This window comes from Numida meleagris, chromosome 11 (genome assembly GCF_002078875.1).
Source record: "Numida meleagris isolate 19003 breed g44 Domestic line chromosome 11, NumMel1.0, whole genome shotgun sequence".
Classification (NCBI taxonomy): Eukaryota; Metazoa; Chordata; class Aves; order Galliformes; family Numididae; genus Numida; species Numida meleagris.
The window spans coordinates 1,311,480-1,327,793 of NC_034419.1; the positions used below are offsets into that span (position 1 = coordinate 1,311,480).

The window sequence follows — 16,314 nt, forward strand, 5'->3', positions numbered from 1 at the left end:
GGGGCGGGGTGGGCGGCGCTGGGGCCGCGCTGACGGGCGCTTCCCTTGCAGGCCTGTTCTCCTGGCACCCGCTGCTGATGGCGCTGGCGGTGAGTCCCGGGCCGCGGGGCGGGGGCCGGGCCCCGGGGGGCTCCGCCGACCCCCTCGCTCCGCCCGCAGGTGTCGCTGCTGATGACCGAGGCGCTGCTCGTGTTCTCGCCGGAGGCCTCGCCGCTGCGCGGGCTGTCCCGCAAGGCCAAGGCGCGGGCGCACTGGGCGCTGCAGACGCTGGCGGTGCTGTGCGCGGCGCTGGGGCTGGGGCTGGTGGCCTACAACAAGCACCTGCACGGCACCGGGCACCTGCGCACCTGGCACGGCCGCATCGGGCTGCTGACCGTGCTGTACTTCGCCGCACAGAGCCTCGGCGGGCTGCTGCTGCTCTACCCCAAGCTGGCGGGCAGCTGGGCGCCGGGCAAGCTGCGGCTGTACCACGCCACGGCCGGGCTGGTGGGATACCTGCTGGGCTGCGCCAGCTTGATGCTGGGCATGTGCTCGCTGTGGTTCACCACCACCGCCCGCGGGGCTGCCTGGTACCTGGCCATGCTGTGCCCCGTGCTTACCAGCCTGGTGGTGATGAACCAGGTGAGCAACGCCTACCTGTACCGCAAGCGGAGCCAGCACTGAGCGTGCCGTCCCAGATGCTCTGCAACTCCTTCATCTCAGATGGACCGCGGTGGCTGCGGGGACGCATTGCGGCTCCGGTGACACCGCTGGTCCCCAGCACAGGGAGTGGGAGGGCTGGGGACTCCCGCTCCATCCCCCTTCCTTTCCATCCACGCACAAATCCCTGTGCCACGGGGGTAACAGCAGCGAGGTTGCAGCCTTCCGGGCACCAGGGGGTGTTTTGCAGCCTGCAGGGGCCTGGCTCATCCCTCCGAGGAGTGCAGAGAACGGTACGAGCACAGGAGAAACCTCAGGAGGCACTTGTGTGGGTGCCCATCCTCAGCAGAGTCGAGGGAGCAGGTTTCCTGAAGCAGTGACCCTGGAAGGAACCACAGCTCCTCTCCTCCCACAGCAGCCACCTTTCCAGCCCCAATGGAGCAGGGCTCGATGGACCGCACTGCGATGGCCCCAGGGCTGCTCCCCATCGTGCTCTTGGCAGGGCCAGAGAGCTGGGAGCAGCACTCGAGCTGGGAAACTCCTCTGTATCCAGAGCTTTTATTCAATAAAGATTCAGGCAGCTACAACGCAGCACAGCCTCCTTACTGCCCTGGGGGCTTCTGGCCCTACAGAGGGGAAGGGGGCACCTTGGAGCCACAGAGGAGCAGCTGAAAATAGCACTGATCACAGGCAGGTGCTTGGTACAGACCCTCGGCCCCCATGGGCCTGCGCAGCACCCCAGCATTGAGGAGCCCCTGGTTTCGGGAGAAAATCCCCCCCAACGTGCAGTTCCATACCTGCCCTGCGGTGCAGGGACTTGACAAGTGCTCTTTCAAAGAACTGTTTATTGATACCGAAATGTCTGTGTTTTTCCTAGTTGACAAAACCTTCCCGTGTGGTCCTTTAAAAAAATAAATTGACAACACCACCACGGGCTGTGTCCCAGAGCCCAGGGCGAGGAGCTCCGGGAGCAGCCTCTCCCTCACAAGGACAGCCCAGCCACACAGAGGGAGCAGAACAGGAGGGGGAACCAGTTTCTACCTGCAAGAGAGAAACCTGGTGCCAGGGGAAGCAGCGAGTGCCCTGCTGTAAAAATTAATTCCAGCTTCTAGGATAATCTGACAAACGGATTAGTCGTGCAGCAGCCAAGGGCACTGGCTCCTCCTGGGGACTCACTGCAGCAGGAAAGAGGAGAGAACCAACAGAATGAAGCCATGGGAGTCAGGGCTGATCCCCACTCTGCGTGCTCATGGCAGAGCCAAAAACAGGCGCTGGCCCTGTGTGGGAGCTCTGTCCACCTCCTGAAGGGTGGAGGGAGGGTGGAAGCAGGCAAGGGATTTGGAAAAGAGACCCATGAGCCTTCCCGTTCCCTAGATTAAGAACAAAACTAACTCAGGAAAGGAGAAAATTAAGTTCTGAGTGCAGAGAAGCGAGAGAGCGTGGTGCTGCTTTTGCTCCCAGGGCATCATGAGGTTCCTTCATGGCTGACTGCAGAGGCCTCAGCGAATGGAGCTGGGCAGCATAGATTGGTTCCAGGCCTCCCTCTGGAATAAAGCCCCCAGCACAGGCGTCCACCTCCCCATGAGAAGCCCCAGCCATGCCGGCAGGCAGTGAGCAGCAGAGCCCCGTGGCTCTGAGGTAGCCCCTGCCCCTGGGTCAGCAGCGTCCCTGCAGGCAGTGTCCCATGTGGGCACCTGCAGCTCTCCCGCAGAGCCAGGGTGGGGAGGATGGGGCAGTGCAGCTGCAGCTCACGGCTGGGACGGGGCATCTTCAAAGGTGATCAGGCTGCTCTCATGGCTAGCTGCCTTCCCAGCCACACCAGCCTCAGGGAGCAGCGGGCCCTCACTCTTCACCACCACCTCCTCCTCCTCGTCCTCCATGCTGGGCCAGGCTGTCTGGTCTTCCACACGCTTCAGCCGCTCGTTCAGCGCCTTCAGGGCCAGCTGCCTGCAGAGCAAAGGTGAGTGAAGGCTGGTGTGAGGAGACCGTGAGATGCGTTACCCGCTCTGCCCCACTTCTCTTGCCCCACACGCAGCTGGAACCAGCCCTGCTGCTACAGCGGGGGAGTCATGATCAGCACCAAGCATCCTTGCCATGCCCATGCTGCTCAAGCAGGAGCTGTGCTGAAGACAATGAAGCCAAACAGAGCCACCTCTGCTCTGAGATGTGCAGTTCCCTTGCCATGTGGTGCATTCAGCTGCCATTGGCTCACATGGGGCCACCCCAGGAACTGCACAGGACCAGCGAGCCAGTGCCTTGTCCCATGACCGAAGCGTGGCTCACATGCAGGAGGGCCAGGCTGTGGTGCTGATTGGCTCTCATTGTGCCAGGTGATAGCACAGCCACAGGAGCCATGTCTCCTGCTCCCTGACCCCTCCCCAGGATCCCCACTCATCCCCAGTACTTTGGCTCTGCCTTAGGAAACAAGGGTGATGTCCTCCCACCCCAGCAGCACTCCCACCACTTCACCAGCAGGTGGGCAATGGCAATGGACAAGTGCCAGCTGGTGAACCCATGGAGAAGACTCCCCCCAGCACCCTGAGCCTTCACCTCCCCAAATTAAGAGAACTACTGGCCAACATGCCCCAGGTACAGTGAGGCGAGCGGTACCTTCTCCTCTCGGCGTCCTGTGGGTCTGTTCCTGGGAGGCTGATGGTGATGGAGGACGGGGCACCCACATCATAGCGCTTCACCGTCTTCCGGCAGAGCCGCACCTTCACCAGAACTGTGTGCACCAGGTTGGCCACTAGCCCCACAGCGGGCTGCAGGATCTCGGGGAAGAACGTGGCAAAGGCGAAGTGGTCGGACATGTCTCCACGGCCCCTACTGTGCCGCTGGTAGAAGCGGAGATAAACCCAGCTGGAGAGCAGCCCAAAGCCATAGGAGGCCAGCGCGGGGCTCTCAATCAGGGTGGCGAGCCGCAGCGCGGCCAGCAGCAGGAGCAGCAGCATGGGCACGGCCTTCATCCGCACTTGGGGCACCCTCAGCACGGTGCTGTCGCCCATGGTCTGCTTGAGGGCCACCAGCACGCCGGCCAGGAAGCCGAGCCCGCCGTGGATGTGCACGTCGAACAGGTAGGCCACATGGAAGGTGGCGGCGTAGGTGAGGAAGTAGGCGGCGGCCCCCAGCAGCCCCACCGACGCGTTGACCACGGCGAAGAAGACGAGCAGCTCCAGGGCCCCCCAGCGCGGCTCCAGCAGCCGCCCGGCCGCCACCACCGTGCCCAGGCTGAGCGCCACGCCGGCCGCCCGCCGCTCCACCAGCCCGTGCGTCAGCAGCGTCCACAGCCAGCAGCGGGGCAGGAACAGGAAGCCGGGCGTCACCGCCAGCCCGTAGGCCGTGTCCAGCGCGAAGGACAGCGCGTAGAGCAGCAGCACGGCGCCGCTCACCGCCTTCACCACCACGCTGGTGCCGCCCAGCGCCGCCACGCAATGCTGCCGGGCCACCGGCAGGTACCGCCGCATCTTCGGGCCCGGCCCGCCGCGGGGAGGAGGCCGACGGGGCCCGCTCGGCCCCGGCCCCGAGCTCCGGGCCTAGCGCCGGAGGGGCGGGGCCGGGCCCCCTCGCGGCCCCCCCGCCGGACCCTGTCCCCGCCCGCCCTCGCCGGGCCCCGACCCCGGCCCCGGCGCCACACGTCCCCTCTCGGGCCCCGCCGCTAGGCCAGGCCGGGCGCGGACAAACAGCGCTGCGCGCATGCGCCGCGCGGGGCGGGGCCTGCGCACGAGCGGCGTGGACCGAGCGGAGAGGCGTGGTCTGATGCTAGGGGCGGGGCCATGGCGGCGGTGGGCGGGGCATGGGAGGCGGTGGGCGGGGCATGGGGGCGGGGCCAGGAAGCACGTCGGGCGGTGTAGCCCCGCCCTGCGCGGCAGCCGAGGCGGCTGGTGTGAGTGGGGACACGTGGGCAGCGTAGACACGGGCACGTGGGCACCAACATGGGAGCCACAGACATGAGGGACACAGACATGGCGAGGACATGGAAATGGGGGGCACAGACACGGGGGGCAAAATGTGGGGAGTACGGGCACAGGATGCAGATAACAGGGGACATGGACACAGGGGGACAGACACAGGAGACACAGGCAGAGAGGACACAGACATGGAGGGGACACGGACATCGGGATGCAGACAAGGGGAGGATATGGGCTCTGCGGGCACGGATGCTGCAGGACAGGTGTTGGGGGATGTGAGTTTGGTGGTGCAGGGGGACAGATTTGGAGGGATATGGAGGGGGAGCCAGAGGGGACATGGGTGCGAGGGCACAGTGTGAGCCAGGGACATGGACACTCATTGGGCATGGGTGAGAGGCACACAGGGGACGCAGACACAGGGGGATTATGGGGGCACAGGGCACATGGGCATGGGGCAGCGACAGGGCACTCGGGGACATGGACATAGGGACACGTTCACCAGGGGACACGGGGGATGAAGGGACAGGGGGACAGAGGCAGCCTGGGGCTGGGGACATGGGCTCCATGAGCCCACTCGTGTCCTGCCCACATCCCCTGGCACAACCAGGCCAGAGGGAACAACCTTCCTGCCCTCACCCCCCTGGGAAATGATGCAGCCACCGCCTGTGAAGTGAAAATATGAACATTATTTAATAACTGAGTCTCTGTAATAAACCATTTGAAAATATTTTACAAGGAGTCACACGCACAATATCTTACAAATTGTCGTTTTGTTGGTTTTTGAAGTTTTCCAACTCTTCTGTACAAAAAAAAAAAAAAAAAAAAAAAAACCAAAAATAAATTAAATTAAACCAATTAAAAACCCAAAGCCTTTGAATGAGCAGAGAGAAGCTTTCGGGGTGGGGAAGGGGCGGGCACGGCGCTGGCGGGACAGGGGACCGGGGCCGTGCTGTCCCTTCATCTCTTGGTTTTAACTTAAAATAGACTATATATGTATATATTTATAGTTCTGTATAGTGGCGGTTTCTCGCGGAGCACCTAACTAGACTACAGCAGTACACACACTCCTGGTAACACAGAGCCATCTGTTCAAACACGGTTCCCAGAGACAGTAACCAAACACACACTGACTGAGAAAGCTACAAGCAGAATGACCATTAATTAACCCCAGCGCTTATCAGCGCCTCCCCAGCCCCCCCGGCTGGCCCTGTGCCCACTCCTGTTCCCCCAAACGCCGGTGGGGCTGGGGCTGGGGGCAGCCAGCGAGGAGCCAGCAGCACCTGGCACTTGGCACGGCCCTGCTGGGGACACAGGGCTGGGGACAGGCAGCATGTCCCGTCTGGGGACACACGGTGTGTCCCGTGTGGGGACAGGCAGCGCGTCCTGTCTGGGGACAGATGGCACATCCTGTTTGGGGACAGGTGGCATGTCCCCTCTGGGGATACACTGTGCATCCTGTTCGGGGACACGGTGCATCCCATCTGAGGACACATGGCATTTCCCATTTGGGGACACTTAGTGCTTCCCATTTGGGGATACATGGTGCATCCTATTTGGGGACACACAGCGTATCCCATTTGGAGACAGTCAGCGCATCCCATTTGGGGACACAAAACATGTCCCCTTTGGGGACACACAGTGCATTCCATCTGAGGACACATGGCATTTCCCATTTGAGGACACTCAGTGCTTCCCATTTGGGGATATACGGTGCATCCCATTTGAGGGTGCACCCCCTTTAGGGACACACAGCATATCCCTCTTAGGACACACAGTGTGAGCCTTTTGGGGATACATGGAATGTCCCATTTGGGGACACATGTCCCGTCCTGTCCCGCTGGCTGGTGCGCGGTTTCTTTTGCAGGGCGGGACGGAGGGGCCAAGCAGAGCTGGGGCAGGCGGATGGGAAGGGTTTCACAGTGATCTGCAGAATGGAAAAGAAAAAAAAATACAATTTTTGTGTTGCTGTTGTTTTTTTTCCCTCCTTTTCACCCCAGTATCTGTGCCCAAGGATGAATGAGAGCGGATGAGCTGAGAGTGGGGACCACAGGTTCGGTCCCATCCTGGTGAAGGCGACGCCTGGCTCCCCACGCTGAGCCCCGCGGCGCAGGGACACTGCCACCGCTGTCCTCCCACACCTCGGGGGCTGGGATCCCCATAACCGTACTGAGCAGGACAGGCAGGCCAACTCCTCTTCCCTTGTTTTGTGTAATTTTTTTCCATTTTTATCCCACGTGTCTTTGTCACTGACAACACGCACCATCGTTCTCCAGGCTGAACAGATGTAGAAAGATCTGATTTAAAATCTTGAGGCTAAAAAAATAGGCGAGGGGGGAGCTGCAGTGGTGGGGGCAGCCAGCGGGGGTTTTTGGAGTCCAAGCGGCCCAGAGGGGGCCGGACGCCGTCCCAGTTTGGGGGCCCCTGCCCCAGCTCTTCTTTGGATGTGGCCGTGGGGAGCGCGGCCCCGAGGCTGGGGGGTCGTGGAGGGGTCGCTCCCATCCCACTGGGCCTTGGAAAGGGGATGGAGATGGAGGCCGAGAGAACAGGAGGGCGGCGGGCATGGGTTAAAGGCAGGCGGCCGGGGGCAGCGGGTGCCGGCTGGTGCTGGCGTAGAGGAGCAGCAACTGCAGGGAGAGCAGGACCCCGAGGGAGGGGGTGAAGGACGCCCCTCGGCCGCAGTCTGAGGTATCTTCCTGGGGGGGCAAACAAAGAGCAGACATGGGGAACCTCAGGAGCCAACACTGCACCGCAGGGGTACCCAGTGTGACCTATCCCTGGGGTCCCCTGTGCCGATGCTCCCCTGGGCCCCCCATGGCATTGCCCCCTCCCTCAGGCACTCTATGGCTTCGGACTCCTCCATGGGGACATCCGATGGCTCTGATCTCCCCCAGAGAGTCCCCCCAAAGCTCTGTCCCCACCCTCCCTGGGAGGGCACCTCAAGGCTCTGCTCCCCTCCAGGGGGATCCCCCCACTCCAATCCCTTTCAGTACCCCTGCTGGCTCTGTGGCCCCTTGGCCCCTCACGTACTGTTGCGTTGTAGTCGAAGCAGATGTGGGGGCCTTTCCGGTAGCGGGGCCTGTCCACCAGCTCACACTGGTTCGGGTCTCTCGGGGGAGCTTCGTGGGTCAAGGAAATGACAGGGACCAGGGTGGCAGGGGAACAAGGTGCACCTCAAGGTCCCCACGGTGCCCCATGGCCATGAGGCAGCTCCCCCTGCTCTGCCCACCCCCTGCCCCCAGCCACCGGCGGGGACGGCACTGTGCCGCCAAAGGATACCCCTGACCTCGGCCTGCAGCAGCTTGACGGACTCGCACTGGCTGCACAGGGGCTTGTCGGCCACCACGAAGAGCAGGTTGGTGTTGGCCAGCCTCTGTGCGTGGAACAGCCTGGAGGATGCACGGGTGGTGTTGGCCTTGTGTCACTGCCAACGGGGACACCGCCGGGATGTAGGGGACAGACCCACCTTGAGCAGTTCCCGCAGTCGATGATGGCGTTGTAAGTGGCGTTGACGGTGCTGAAGTAGTACTGCGTCTGTTTCATGATGCAGCTCGTCTCCCTGGCCTCCATGCCATCTGCCATGACGTCCTCTGCACCGGCACAGTGCCCCATGGCCATGGGTGCCCAGCGAGGCGGACATCACCCACCCGCCCACCCCCAGGACCATTGTGGCACTCACCTGTCTGGAACCAGCTGCTGTAGGTGAGGCTGTAGAGGAACTGCTGGAAGAGGGACCTGGGGATGGGAACGCGGCTGCGTGAGCTGTGTGGCCCTGGGGACACACTGGTGTCACCCAGCGGTGCCCCAGGGAAGGGATGAAGCACAGACGGCACTCATAGAATCACGGAATCATTTAGATTGGAAGACATCTCTAAGGCCATCAGGTCCAACCGTTGACCCAGTGCTGCCAAATCTGCCACTAAGCCGACATATGTCCCCAAGCACCACATCCACATGTCTCTTTGATGCCTCTAGGGATGCTGACCCCAACCACCCCCCTGGGCAGCCTGTCCCAATGCATCACAACCCTTTCAGCAAAGACATCTTTCCTGACATACAACCTAAACTTCCCCTGGCACAACTTGAGCCGTCTCCTCTCATCGTACCACTTGTTGCTCAGCAGAAGAGACTGACCCCGCCTCGCCACAGCCTCCTTTGAGGTCATTGCAGAGCGTGACGATGTCTCACTGAGCTTCCTCCTCTCCAGGCTACACGATCCCAGTTCCCCCAGCCTGTCCCCAACAGAGTTGTTCTCTAAGCCCTTCCCCAGCTTCGTTGCCCTCCCCTGGACATGCTCCAGCACCCCGATGTCCTTCTTGCCATGCGGGGCCCAGCACTGAGCACAGCCCTCGAGGAGCACTCACCAGGCTGCCGCTGAGGTCCACCAGGCCAGGTTCAGCAGGTCAGCCACGGTGGGCTGTGGGAAGAGGGGTGGTGAGGAGGTGGGACCCATGCACAATGCCATCCACACACCCATGGGTCGCTGAGCACTCACCACAAAGACGCCACGTGGCGCGGCGCCCGTGTTGCTCTGGGCCTCGGGGGCGCAGACAGACTGGAAGTCATAGGACTCTTTACGGGCGTAGAAGGAGTTGTTGTAGAGGGCAGACATCAGGTTGGCGTCCACCTCACTGAAGAACTTGCCCACCTGGAGCGGGACACCGGAACAGTTTGCACCCAGCGGCACAGAACAGACCTCGCCTCGGGGTCTGCTGTGGCAGGGACATGAGCGGGGGAGCATAAATGTCATGTGTGACATGAGTTTAGAGGCCTCAGCTCCCTGCTGGCATCAGGACTGCAGCATTCTGGGGGTTGTGCTGCTCACCTGGTACCAGTGATCCTCCTGGTTGGAGAGCACCAGGAAGCCTCCGTCATCAATGAGGACGCAGATGAGGTCCTGGGGAAAGAGGGCAGCATCACCCACCTGCCTTGTCCCCTGTAGGCAGGGACCCTGCCTCTCACCTCCCACCACCCTCACCCACCCCTCCCCCACGGTCTTCTTCCCCATGGGAGGGCCTGGGGCCAGCAGGGACCAGGCACCACCCAGCCCTGCCCAACACCCACCTTGTTGTTGGCCTCGCAGTCCATCTCGCAGCTGCTTGAGGGGTCACACTGTCAACCAAAATGGTGGCAGAGGATGGGTCAGTGGCACTGGCCTTCCCTGCTGAGGGGAACGTGACCCCAACAGGCTAGGAACTGGTGCCATGCACATGGTAATGGGGCTGGAGCTGCAGGCCAGTGGGGATATGGGCAGCACAGCCCAGGCGTGCTTCCCAGCCATGTTCCTGGCATGCAGAGCCCTGTCCCCATCCCCAGCCCTGTCCCCAGTGTACCCGGCGGGAGCCCAGCTGGTCACGGTCTGTCCGGTTGCTTGCCAGAACCTTGAACTTCTCCGCCCAGGCCTCCAGGTCCAGCTTCACCCCGACCACTGGGGGAGAGGAGCAGTAGGCAGCGGGGGGAAGGGGTGAGCCCTGGCTCTGGAGGGATGGGGACATCCCCAGCCCTGTGGTACCGTCACCCAGCCCCTGCCCACCTGCTGGCTTTAGTGTCTTGCCCCCGATGCTGAGCTCCACAGCGGTGCTCACCAGGATCCCAATGGTGTTGTTCTCCAGATCCAGTCCCCGGTAGCCATCTGTGGAGGACAGGGTTGGCATGAGAGGGCACACGGGGACAGCCAGGGTACACCCACTGTACTTTGCAGGCACTCACCATCCCGGTAGGGTGGTTTGAATATGTAGCCCTTGTTATCCAGGCTTCTGCGGTAGAAGCTGGCGTTGAAGGGCTCCGGTTCCTCCTCCCAATCATCTGCGGCTCTGGAAGGGAGCAGACATGGCCATGGGTGCCCCTTGTCCCCGGCTCTGCCATCAAACACATCACCACAAGAAACCAGGCACAGGCACCCCACTAGGACACTCACTTGTTTGGGAAGACGCGGGTGATGCCCCCATCTGTGGCTGCAAAGACAGCCAGGAGACTGTACCTGCAGGGAGAGGTGGGGGGATGCAGGGCATCAGTGGGGCTTTGTTCTGTCCCCATCCCCTGTCCCAGCTTCTCAATGTCCCCAACCCCTTCTGCCCCCAGATCCCCAGGGACAGCTGCAGGGAAGGGTCCTCTGTCCCCCGCCTACGTGTTGAGGTCCTGGTCCTTCCAGACACGCTCCACCAGCTGCTGCGTGATGCCCGTGTCCAGGATTAGGTTGTGCAGGAGGAAATTGTCACCTTGGGAGAGGAGCAGCAGGAGGTGAGTGCCGGTCCCTGCAGGGCTGCTCGTGCCCCATGCTCTGCATCCCCCCTGCGAGCTGGCCCCAGCTACTCACACTGCTTGGAGTCTGGGGTCACCTTTTCCATGAGGGCAATAAAGTTCTCCAGGAACTCGGTGTTGTTATCTGACAAGTCGAGGTCTTTGCAATACTCTCTGGGGTTTGAGTGACAACATGTGTGGTTCGCAAGGATGAAAAAGGTAAGGTCAGTTTTCCCCCCATGCCGGTTGCGCTCGTGTCCCCTCGCCTGCTGGGCTCCGGGCAGGTGCCCATGGCCCCGTGCCACCTCCTCACCCCAAACCCAGCGTGGCAGCAAGGAGTGAGCCGTGCTGGGCTGCAGGCATCACCACCTGTGGTGCCCCTGGCTCCATCACCTCTGCAGCCACTGAGGTGCCACCGAGGTGCTGTCACCTCCTTGGTACAAACTGATGCGCCCCATGGCCCGCTCTCCCCGTACTGGTGGCACTGGGCGCTGTCACAGCCACTGCTCTATGTGTCCCCATCCTTGCCCGCTGGCAGCGGTACTTACCTTGGGCACACCCCGGTGACAGGGACAGTGACGTTGTGCCCACCCTGCCCGGTGCACCCCAGGTCTGGCTGCCGGGCATTACTGGGGTGGGTGCTGCCTTGGGACCATTTCCACAGGGCCACTTCATCCCCGCTCGGGGGAGCAGCCATCTGCACAGCCGCGCGGATGCACATGGGTACACGGACGGCACGCCCACGGGGAGAACACGGGATATACGGTTTCTGAAAATGATTGGTGGCACTTCGTATGGGTGCCTGCTGGGCAGGAGGGGGCTTGGGGAGCTGCTCCAGGGCGCAGAGCGCTCACCCCGCTTTTTTTCACCCAAAACTCCACAGCTCCAGCTGCAAAAGCCATGTCCCCCTCCTGTGTCCTGAGTCAAGGCTCCCTAGCTAAGGCAGGGCAGCTTGGAGCAGAGCTGCTCCTCCCAGGCCATTCTCCAGCCCTATCCTGACCGCACCACGGGCAGCTTCTTAATTATAGGATCTGTACATTTCTTGTTGAGATTCTGCTTTGGCTCCCATGGTTCTCAGACCTCACTGCCCCTGTATGGCACCCCAGGATGAATGACAGCCCCAAAGTCACCTCTGACGCTGCGCTGCAGGCACCATAGGATTGACCTGCCAATTACAAATTGCAGTGATGAAGACCCCACCAAGCAGGTTGCTTGGCTGCAGTACCGGTGCATGAGCACACAGATGATCCATCAGTGATGTTAATGAGGGATGCTCGTGGGTTGCACTCTGCAGCCATGACGGACGGGGTGCTGGGTGCCTGAACACCCTGCCAAGTCCCCTCTGCTGACTGTGGTGCAGGTGGAGGGGCACATCTGTCTGTCTGTCCATCTGTTCATCTTGGATTTTCAGAAACTATACCTATATATGCACGCGCATAGGCAGGGCTACGCCACGTCCATATATACCGCACTGACCGCAGGGGGGACCTGTGCCACTGTCACCGTGCGGCACGTGGGCACACAACACAGAGCGGCGGGAGAGGTAGGCAAGGCGAGGTGGGGGCAGCGGGGCTGGGAGGATGCACACCTCGGCAAGCGCACACACAGAGCTACCTGGGAGCAATGAACACATGTCCCTCCGACTCAAAGCTGTTGGGCAGCAGGTATTCAAAATCTGCAACAGAAAGGTGACGTTATCCGGCGGGGCCGCGAACGGGGATGCCAGGGGGCTCAGGAGGGAGAGAGACGGACAGAGAGAGGGCAGGGACAGAGACTGGCTGCATCGGTAACAAGAGAGAAAGGAAAGCCGTCGTGCCGGCCGGCAGCCCCCGCAGCACGGAGTGCCCACCAACACGCTGCCGGCATGGGGAGGATTTGGACCAAATTGGCGTGGGAGCGTGGTTGGCTCGGTTGGGCGGCACGCTGGGACGTGCGCACGCACACGCATATATATGCGCGCGTGGATATATATGCATGTTTGGTGGCGTCTCTCTCTTATTAGGGTCATTGACAACGGGAGGGAACTGCATGCTGTGCTCGTGGAGAACCGCCGAAACACTCGGTCATCGGAGAAAAGGAGTTTTCAGGCATCGGCATGGCCAAACCAGGCACCTTGATGAGGACAGTCCAACCCACGGCTCGCCAGGGAGAGGGGCCAGGCAACGCGCTGCGGGGTCCTGCTGCGGGGCCCCCCATCCCTGCGGCACAGCTGCCAGCTCTAGGCCACCCTGCTCTGATTTGGGGGGTTCTCACTCCCAGGGATGTCCCCTTGGGGCGGCGGTAGATGCGTGTGCATGGGGAGGTGATATCCTGAGTCCCCACAGTGTCCCCCCACCCACAGCGCGTTGTGCGGCCAGGCAGTGCGGCACGGCCAGAGGTTGGACTGTTGCTCTCCGAGGGCTGTAGGCAGGGGCTGGGAACAAGCCGATGAGAGGAGGAGGAGGAGAGGAGCACAGAACGCTCGCACCGAGCCCATCCGCATCGCCATTGCAGGGGCGCGGGAGGAGGCAACTCAAGGCTGATGGGACAGGGCTGAGGGGGACACCGCTGCCCGCTGCCGCTCCCTGGCTCCCGGCCCCTCTGTCCCCTCCCTGTCCTCCCACCGTGGCCGTGTGGGTACCGTATGGGTGTGGGTGTGGGCACGGCGGGGACGTTGCCAAGTCCCACCATGGGTGGCACTGGTGACAGCAACCTGGCTGTATGGGGTGACCGCCTGCAGCCCCTGATGCTGGGACATCAAGCCCTGGGGTGAGAGCTGGAGCCTGGATGGGGCCGATGGCATCCCTGCAGGGCAGGGGACATGTGGCACGCTGGCATCGCAGCCCCAGAAAGCCCATCCCAGGGGGCAAGGGAGCGGTGGTGAGGGCACCGCCGGGGTCCCTGGGCCCCGTCCCTCCACCCCGCACCCCCAGCCTTGCTCTGCACAGCCCTATCCCGTTCAGGTTGAGTTGTCTTTTGGGGGAGGAAGCAGAGGAGCTGGGTTTGGGGCAGGGAGAAGAGAGCTGGAGGGGTGAGAGCAAGGAGAGAGCAGCAAGAAGAAGGTTCGGTGGAGGAGGAGCGGGATCCCGGCTAGCTACAGAAAACCTCGTCCATCGGAAACGATTTCGGATGAGACCACCCCTGGAGCAGTATCAGGTCGGATTTCGGAGAGAAGCACAGGAAGGGAGTGGGGTCACCGTGGGAAAGCTCTCATGAACATAACAAGACATGTCGCTTCCAAATAACGGGGGGCTGGAGGAGTGGAGGAGGAGAGGAGGAGGAGGAGGAGGAGGAGGAGGAGGAGGAAGAGGAGAGGAGAAGGCAGGGGTCGTGGCGGTTTGCAGGTTCGGCAAACGGGCAGGGAGATGGGCAAGCAGGGGAGGTGGGAGCCGTGGAGGCAGGGCTGGGGCCGACACGGGGCGGGACGGGTGGTGAAGGTGAGTGGTCTGAGACTGAAAATACTTGCCCTTCATTTTGATGTTTGGTACTGTGTGAATCCACCATAGAGAGAAAGCAAGAAAAACAACAAACAAAAAAACAACAAACGAAAAAAAAGGGGGTTGGGTGGGAAGGGGGGAGGGGGCACAAACAATATTTTATTCAATCGCAGTTTGAATAAAAATATTGTGTATCATAATCATACCAAAAGGAAACCTCTTGCAAAAAACGACATGTAAAAGAAAAAGGAAAAGAAAAAACAAAAAAGTAAAGAAACATAAAGGCCACAGTGAAATAATAAAAGATGCCAAGATATCACTAGAGAAATATATATATATATATTCAGTACTCCAAAGGAAAATGCGAGTCAGCAGCAAACACTTGCAACAAGTCTCGGTACAGCGATGCTCGCACTGCGGGGCATGCAGAACGGCGGGCGGGGGGCAGAGGTGGGGACCCCCCTCCCGGGGTCCAGGGGCTCCTGGCGGCCGCGGGGGCCGAGGGCCGGGGGGGTGGGCGCTGGGGGCTGCGCCGGCCCCGCTGTCGGGAGAGGGTGGGGGTCCGGGGTGGGGGGGGAGGGGGCCAGGCTAACACACAAGTACACGGATTCAACCGAAAGGAAAGGAAAAAATCAAAACCAACCGAAAACGAACTCATCAAAACAATAAGAATGGTTGAAAGCAAACAATTGTAATCAAACGAAGGAAATAAAAAAAAAGACCCATGCAAACTTTCACAGGCTTGGCAAATTCCCTGTGCTGCAGCGCTATCCTGGCCCCAGCAGTGCCGGCCGCTCGGGTGCCACGTGCCAGCACCGAGCCCCGGGCACAGCCGGCCCTGCCTCAGGTGTGTGCGCTCACCTCCTCGCGCCTCTCGGGCTTGCTTTTTAGTTTGCTTTCCTCTCACAGCTATTCTCATCCCTTTTCTCATAGGGTTTGGCTTCGTTCTTTCCCCCCCGACAGCCATTTCTGGGGGGTGGGAGGGGCAGAGGGTGTGCGGGGGGGGGGGCACGGGGAGGGGAAGGGGCTACTTACACTTCACTTGAAGGATCTGGTCACTGAGGTTGGCCTGGATGTAGTAGGTGCTGTAGGGCGGCAGGACCAGCCCCAGGCTGCGGGGGGAGAGCAGATGGGCAGCATAAGGCACGGTGCCATGCAGCACCCACTGGCACTGTGGAGCACCTGGGGAGTTCCTGTGGCACCCATGGGTGTCCTGGGGCACCCATGGACATTGGGACAGCATCCACAGCCATTGTGCGGCACCCAGGACCAACATGGGACACCCAGAGAATTCCTGGACCATCTACAGGTATCCTGAGGCATCCATGGCCATCATGGAGCACCCAGGGCTACCACAAGGCCTCCATGGCCATCACAGTACATCCGTGGCCATCAAGGGGCACCCACGACCATTCTGGGGCACCCAGGGCCATCATGGGGTACCCACGGCCACGGATGGGGCCAATCGCAGCCATCCTGGAGCTCCCAGGAACATCCTGGAGTACCTGAAGCCATCTTGGTGCACTCAAGGACATTACCGGAGCACCCAGGACTGTTCCCAGTTCCCCCAGGGCCATCCCCTGGGCAGAGGGAGGTGACAAACCTGCCTAGCCAAGGCTGAGATTGGTACTGAGGGCAGCAAGTGCCTTCCTGAGTACCTGGGAGATGAATTGCAAGAGGGAGCAGTGGTCCCCAAAGTGGGGGAGCCAAGAAGAGCTGTGGCCCTCGAAAGAAGGGTCAGAAGCTTTCCAGTGAGTGGAGAAAGGAGAAAACTCTTGTGTGGCCACTGGCTCCAAGAGAATCCATGCACAGGGAGGGCTCAGCACATGAGACCCTGAGACTGGGGTGGGGAAGGAGGAGATGGGAGGTGGTCCTGGGGCTGCCAAACCCATGAAGGTGCTGTGGGAGCGTGCTGGTATGGTGGGCACTGGCTGCAGAGGTGTGGTGGCATTTGGTGACAGCATATGAGCCCGGTGCCGAGCTGGGAGAGCGCCATGTCCAGGGTAGGGCTCGGCGATCTTGGAGGTCTTTTCCAGCCCAGAGGATCCTGTGATCCTACAGATGCGGAGGAAGCTTTGCTATCCATCTCCAAAGCAACGTGTGCAATGACCTGG

The 16,314-nt window shown here is 61.3% G+C and overlaps 3 protein-coding genes across 4 annotated transcripts in view; 1 reads left to right on the forward strand and 2 right to left on the reverse strand.

Moving 5' to 3' along the window:
* Positions 52–1,230, forward strand: LOC110404646 (cytochrome b561 domain-containing protein 2; the record flags this gene model as incomplete). The annotated part of the gene is given in 2 exon segments (XM_021409083.1): positions 52–89; positions 160–1,230. Coding segments are annotated over 2 exon segments (516 nt in total). The 3' UTR covers positions 664–1,230.
* Positions 1,467–4,213, reverse strand: TMEM115 (transmembrane protein 115). The gene is made up of 2 exons (XM_021409081.1): positions 3,250–4,213; positions 1,467–2,586 (listed from the first exon to the last, which is right to left on the reverse strand). Exons 1-2 carry the CDS (start codon positions 4,101–4,103, stop codon positions 2,388–2,390), a joined length of 1,053 nt encoding a protein of 350 aa, XP_021264756.1. The 5' UTR covers positions 4,104–4,213; the 3' UTR covers positions 1,467–2,387.
* CACNA2D2 (calcium voltage-gated channel auxiliary subunit alpha2delta 2) overlaps positions 5,214–16,314 on the reverse strand; it is a 129,440-nt gene continuing 118,339 nt past the window's right edge. For both annotated transcript variants that reach the window (XM_021409077.1, XM_021409076.1), the window contains exons 22-38: positions 15,236–15,312; positions 12,399–12,459; positions 10,861–10,958; positions 10,672–10,762; positions 10,462–10,524; positions 10,254–10,357; positions 10,078–10,176; positions 9,878–9,972; positions 9,609–9,656; positions 9,370–9,441; positions 9,040–9,192; positions 8,909–8,961; positions 8,224–8,279; positions 8,011–8,134; positions 7,824–7,933; positions 7,575–7,663; positions 5,214–7,240 (exon numbers count right to left, since the gene is read on the reverse strand). In XM_021409077.1, the coding sequence (XP_021264752.1) occupies positions 7,112–7,240; positions 7,575–7,663; positions 7,824–7,933; positions 8,011–8,134; positions 8,224–8,279; positions 8,909–8,961; positions 9,040–9,192; positions 9,370–9,441; positions 9,609–9,656; positions 9,878–9,972; positions 10,078–10,176; positions 10,254–10,357; positions 10,462–10,524; positions 10,672–10,762; positions 10,861–10,958; positions 12,399–12,459; positions 15,236–15,312 (1,522 nt within the window). In that variant the 3' untranslated portion in view covers positions 5,214–7,111. The remainder of the gene's footprint in view (positions 7,241–7,574; positions 7,664–7,823; positions 7,934–8,010; positions 8,135–8,223; positions 8,280–8,908; positions 8,962–9,039; positions 9,193–9,369; positions 9,442–9,608; positions 9,657–9,877; positions 9,973–10,077; positions 10,177–10,253; positions 10,358–10,461; positions 10,525–10,671; positions 10,763–10,860; positions 10,959–12,398; positions 12,460–15,235; positions 15,313–16,314) is intronic.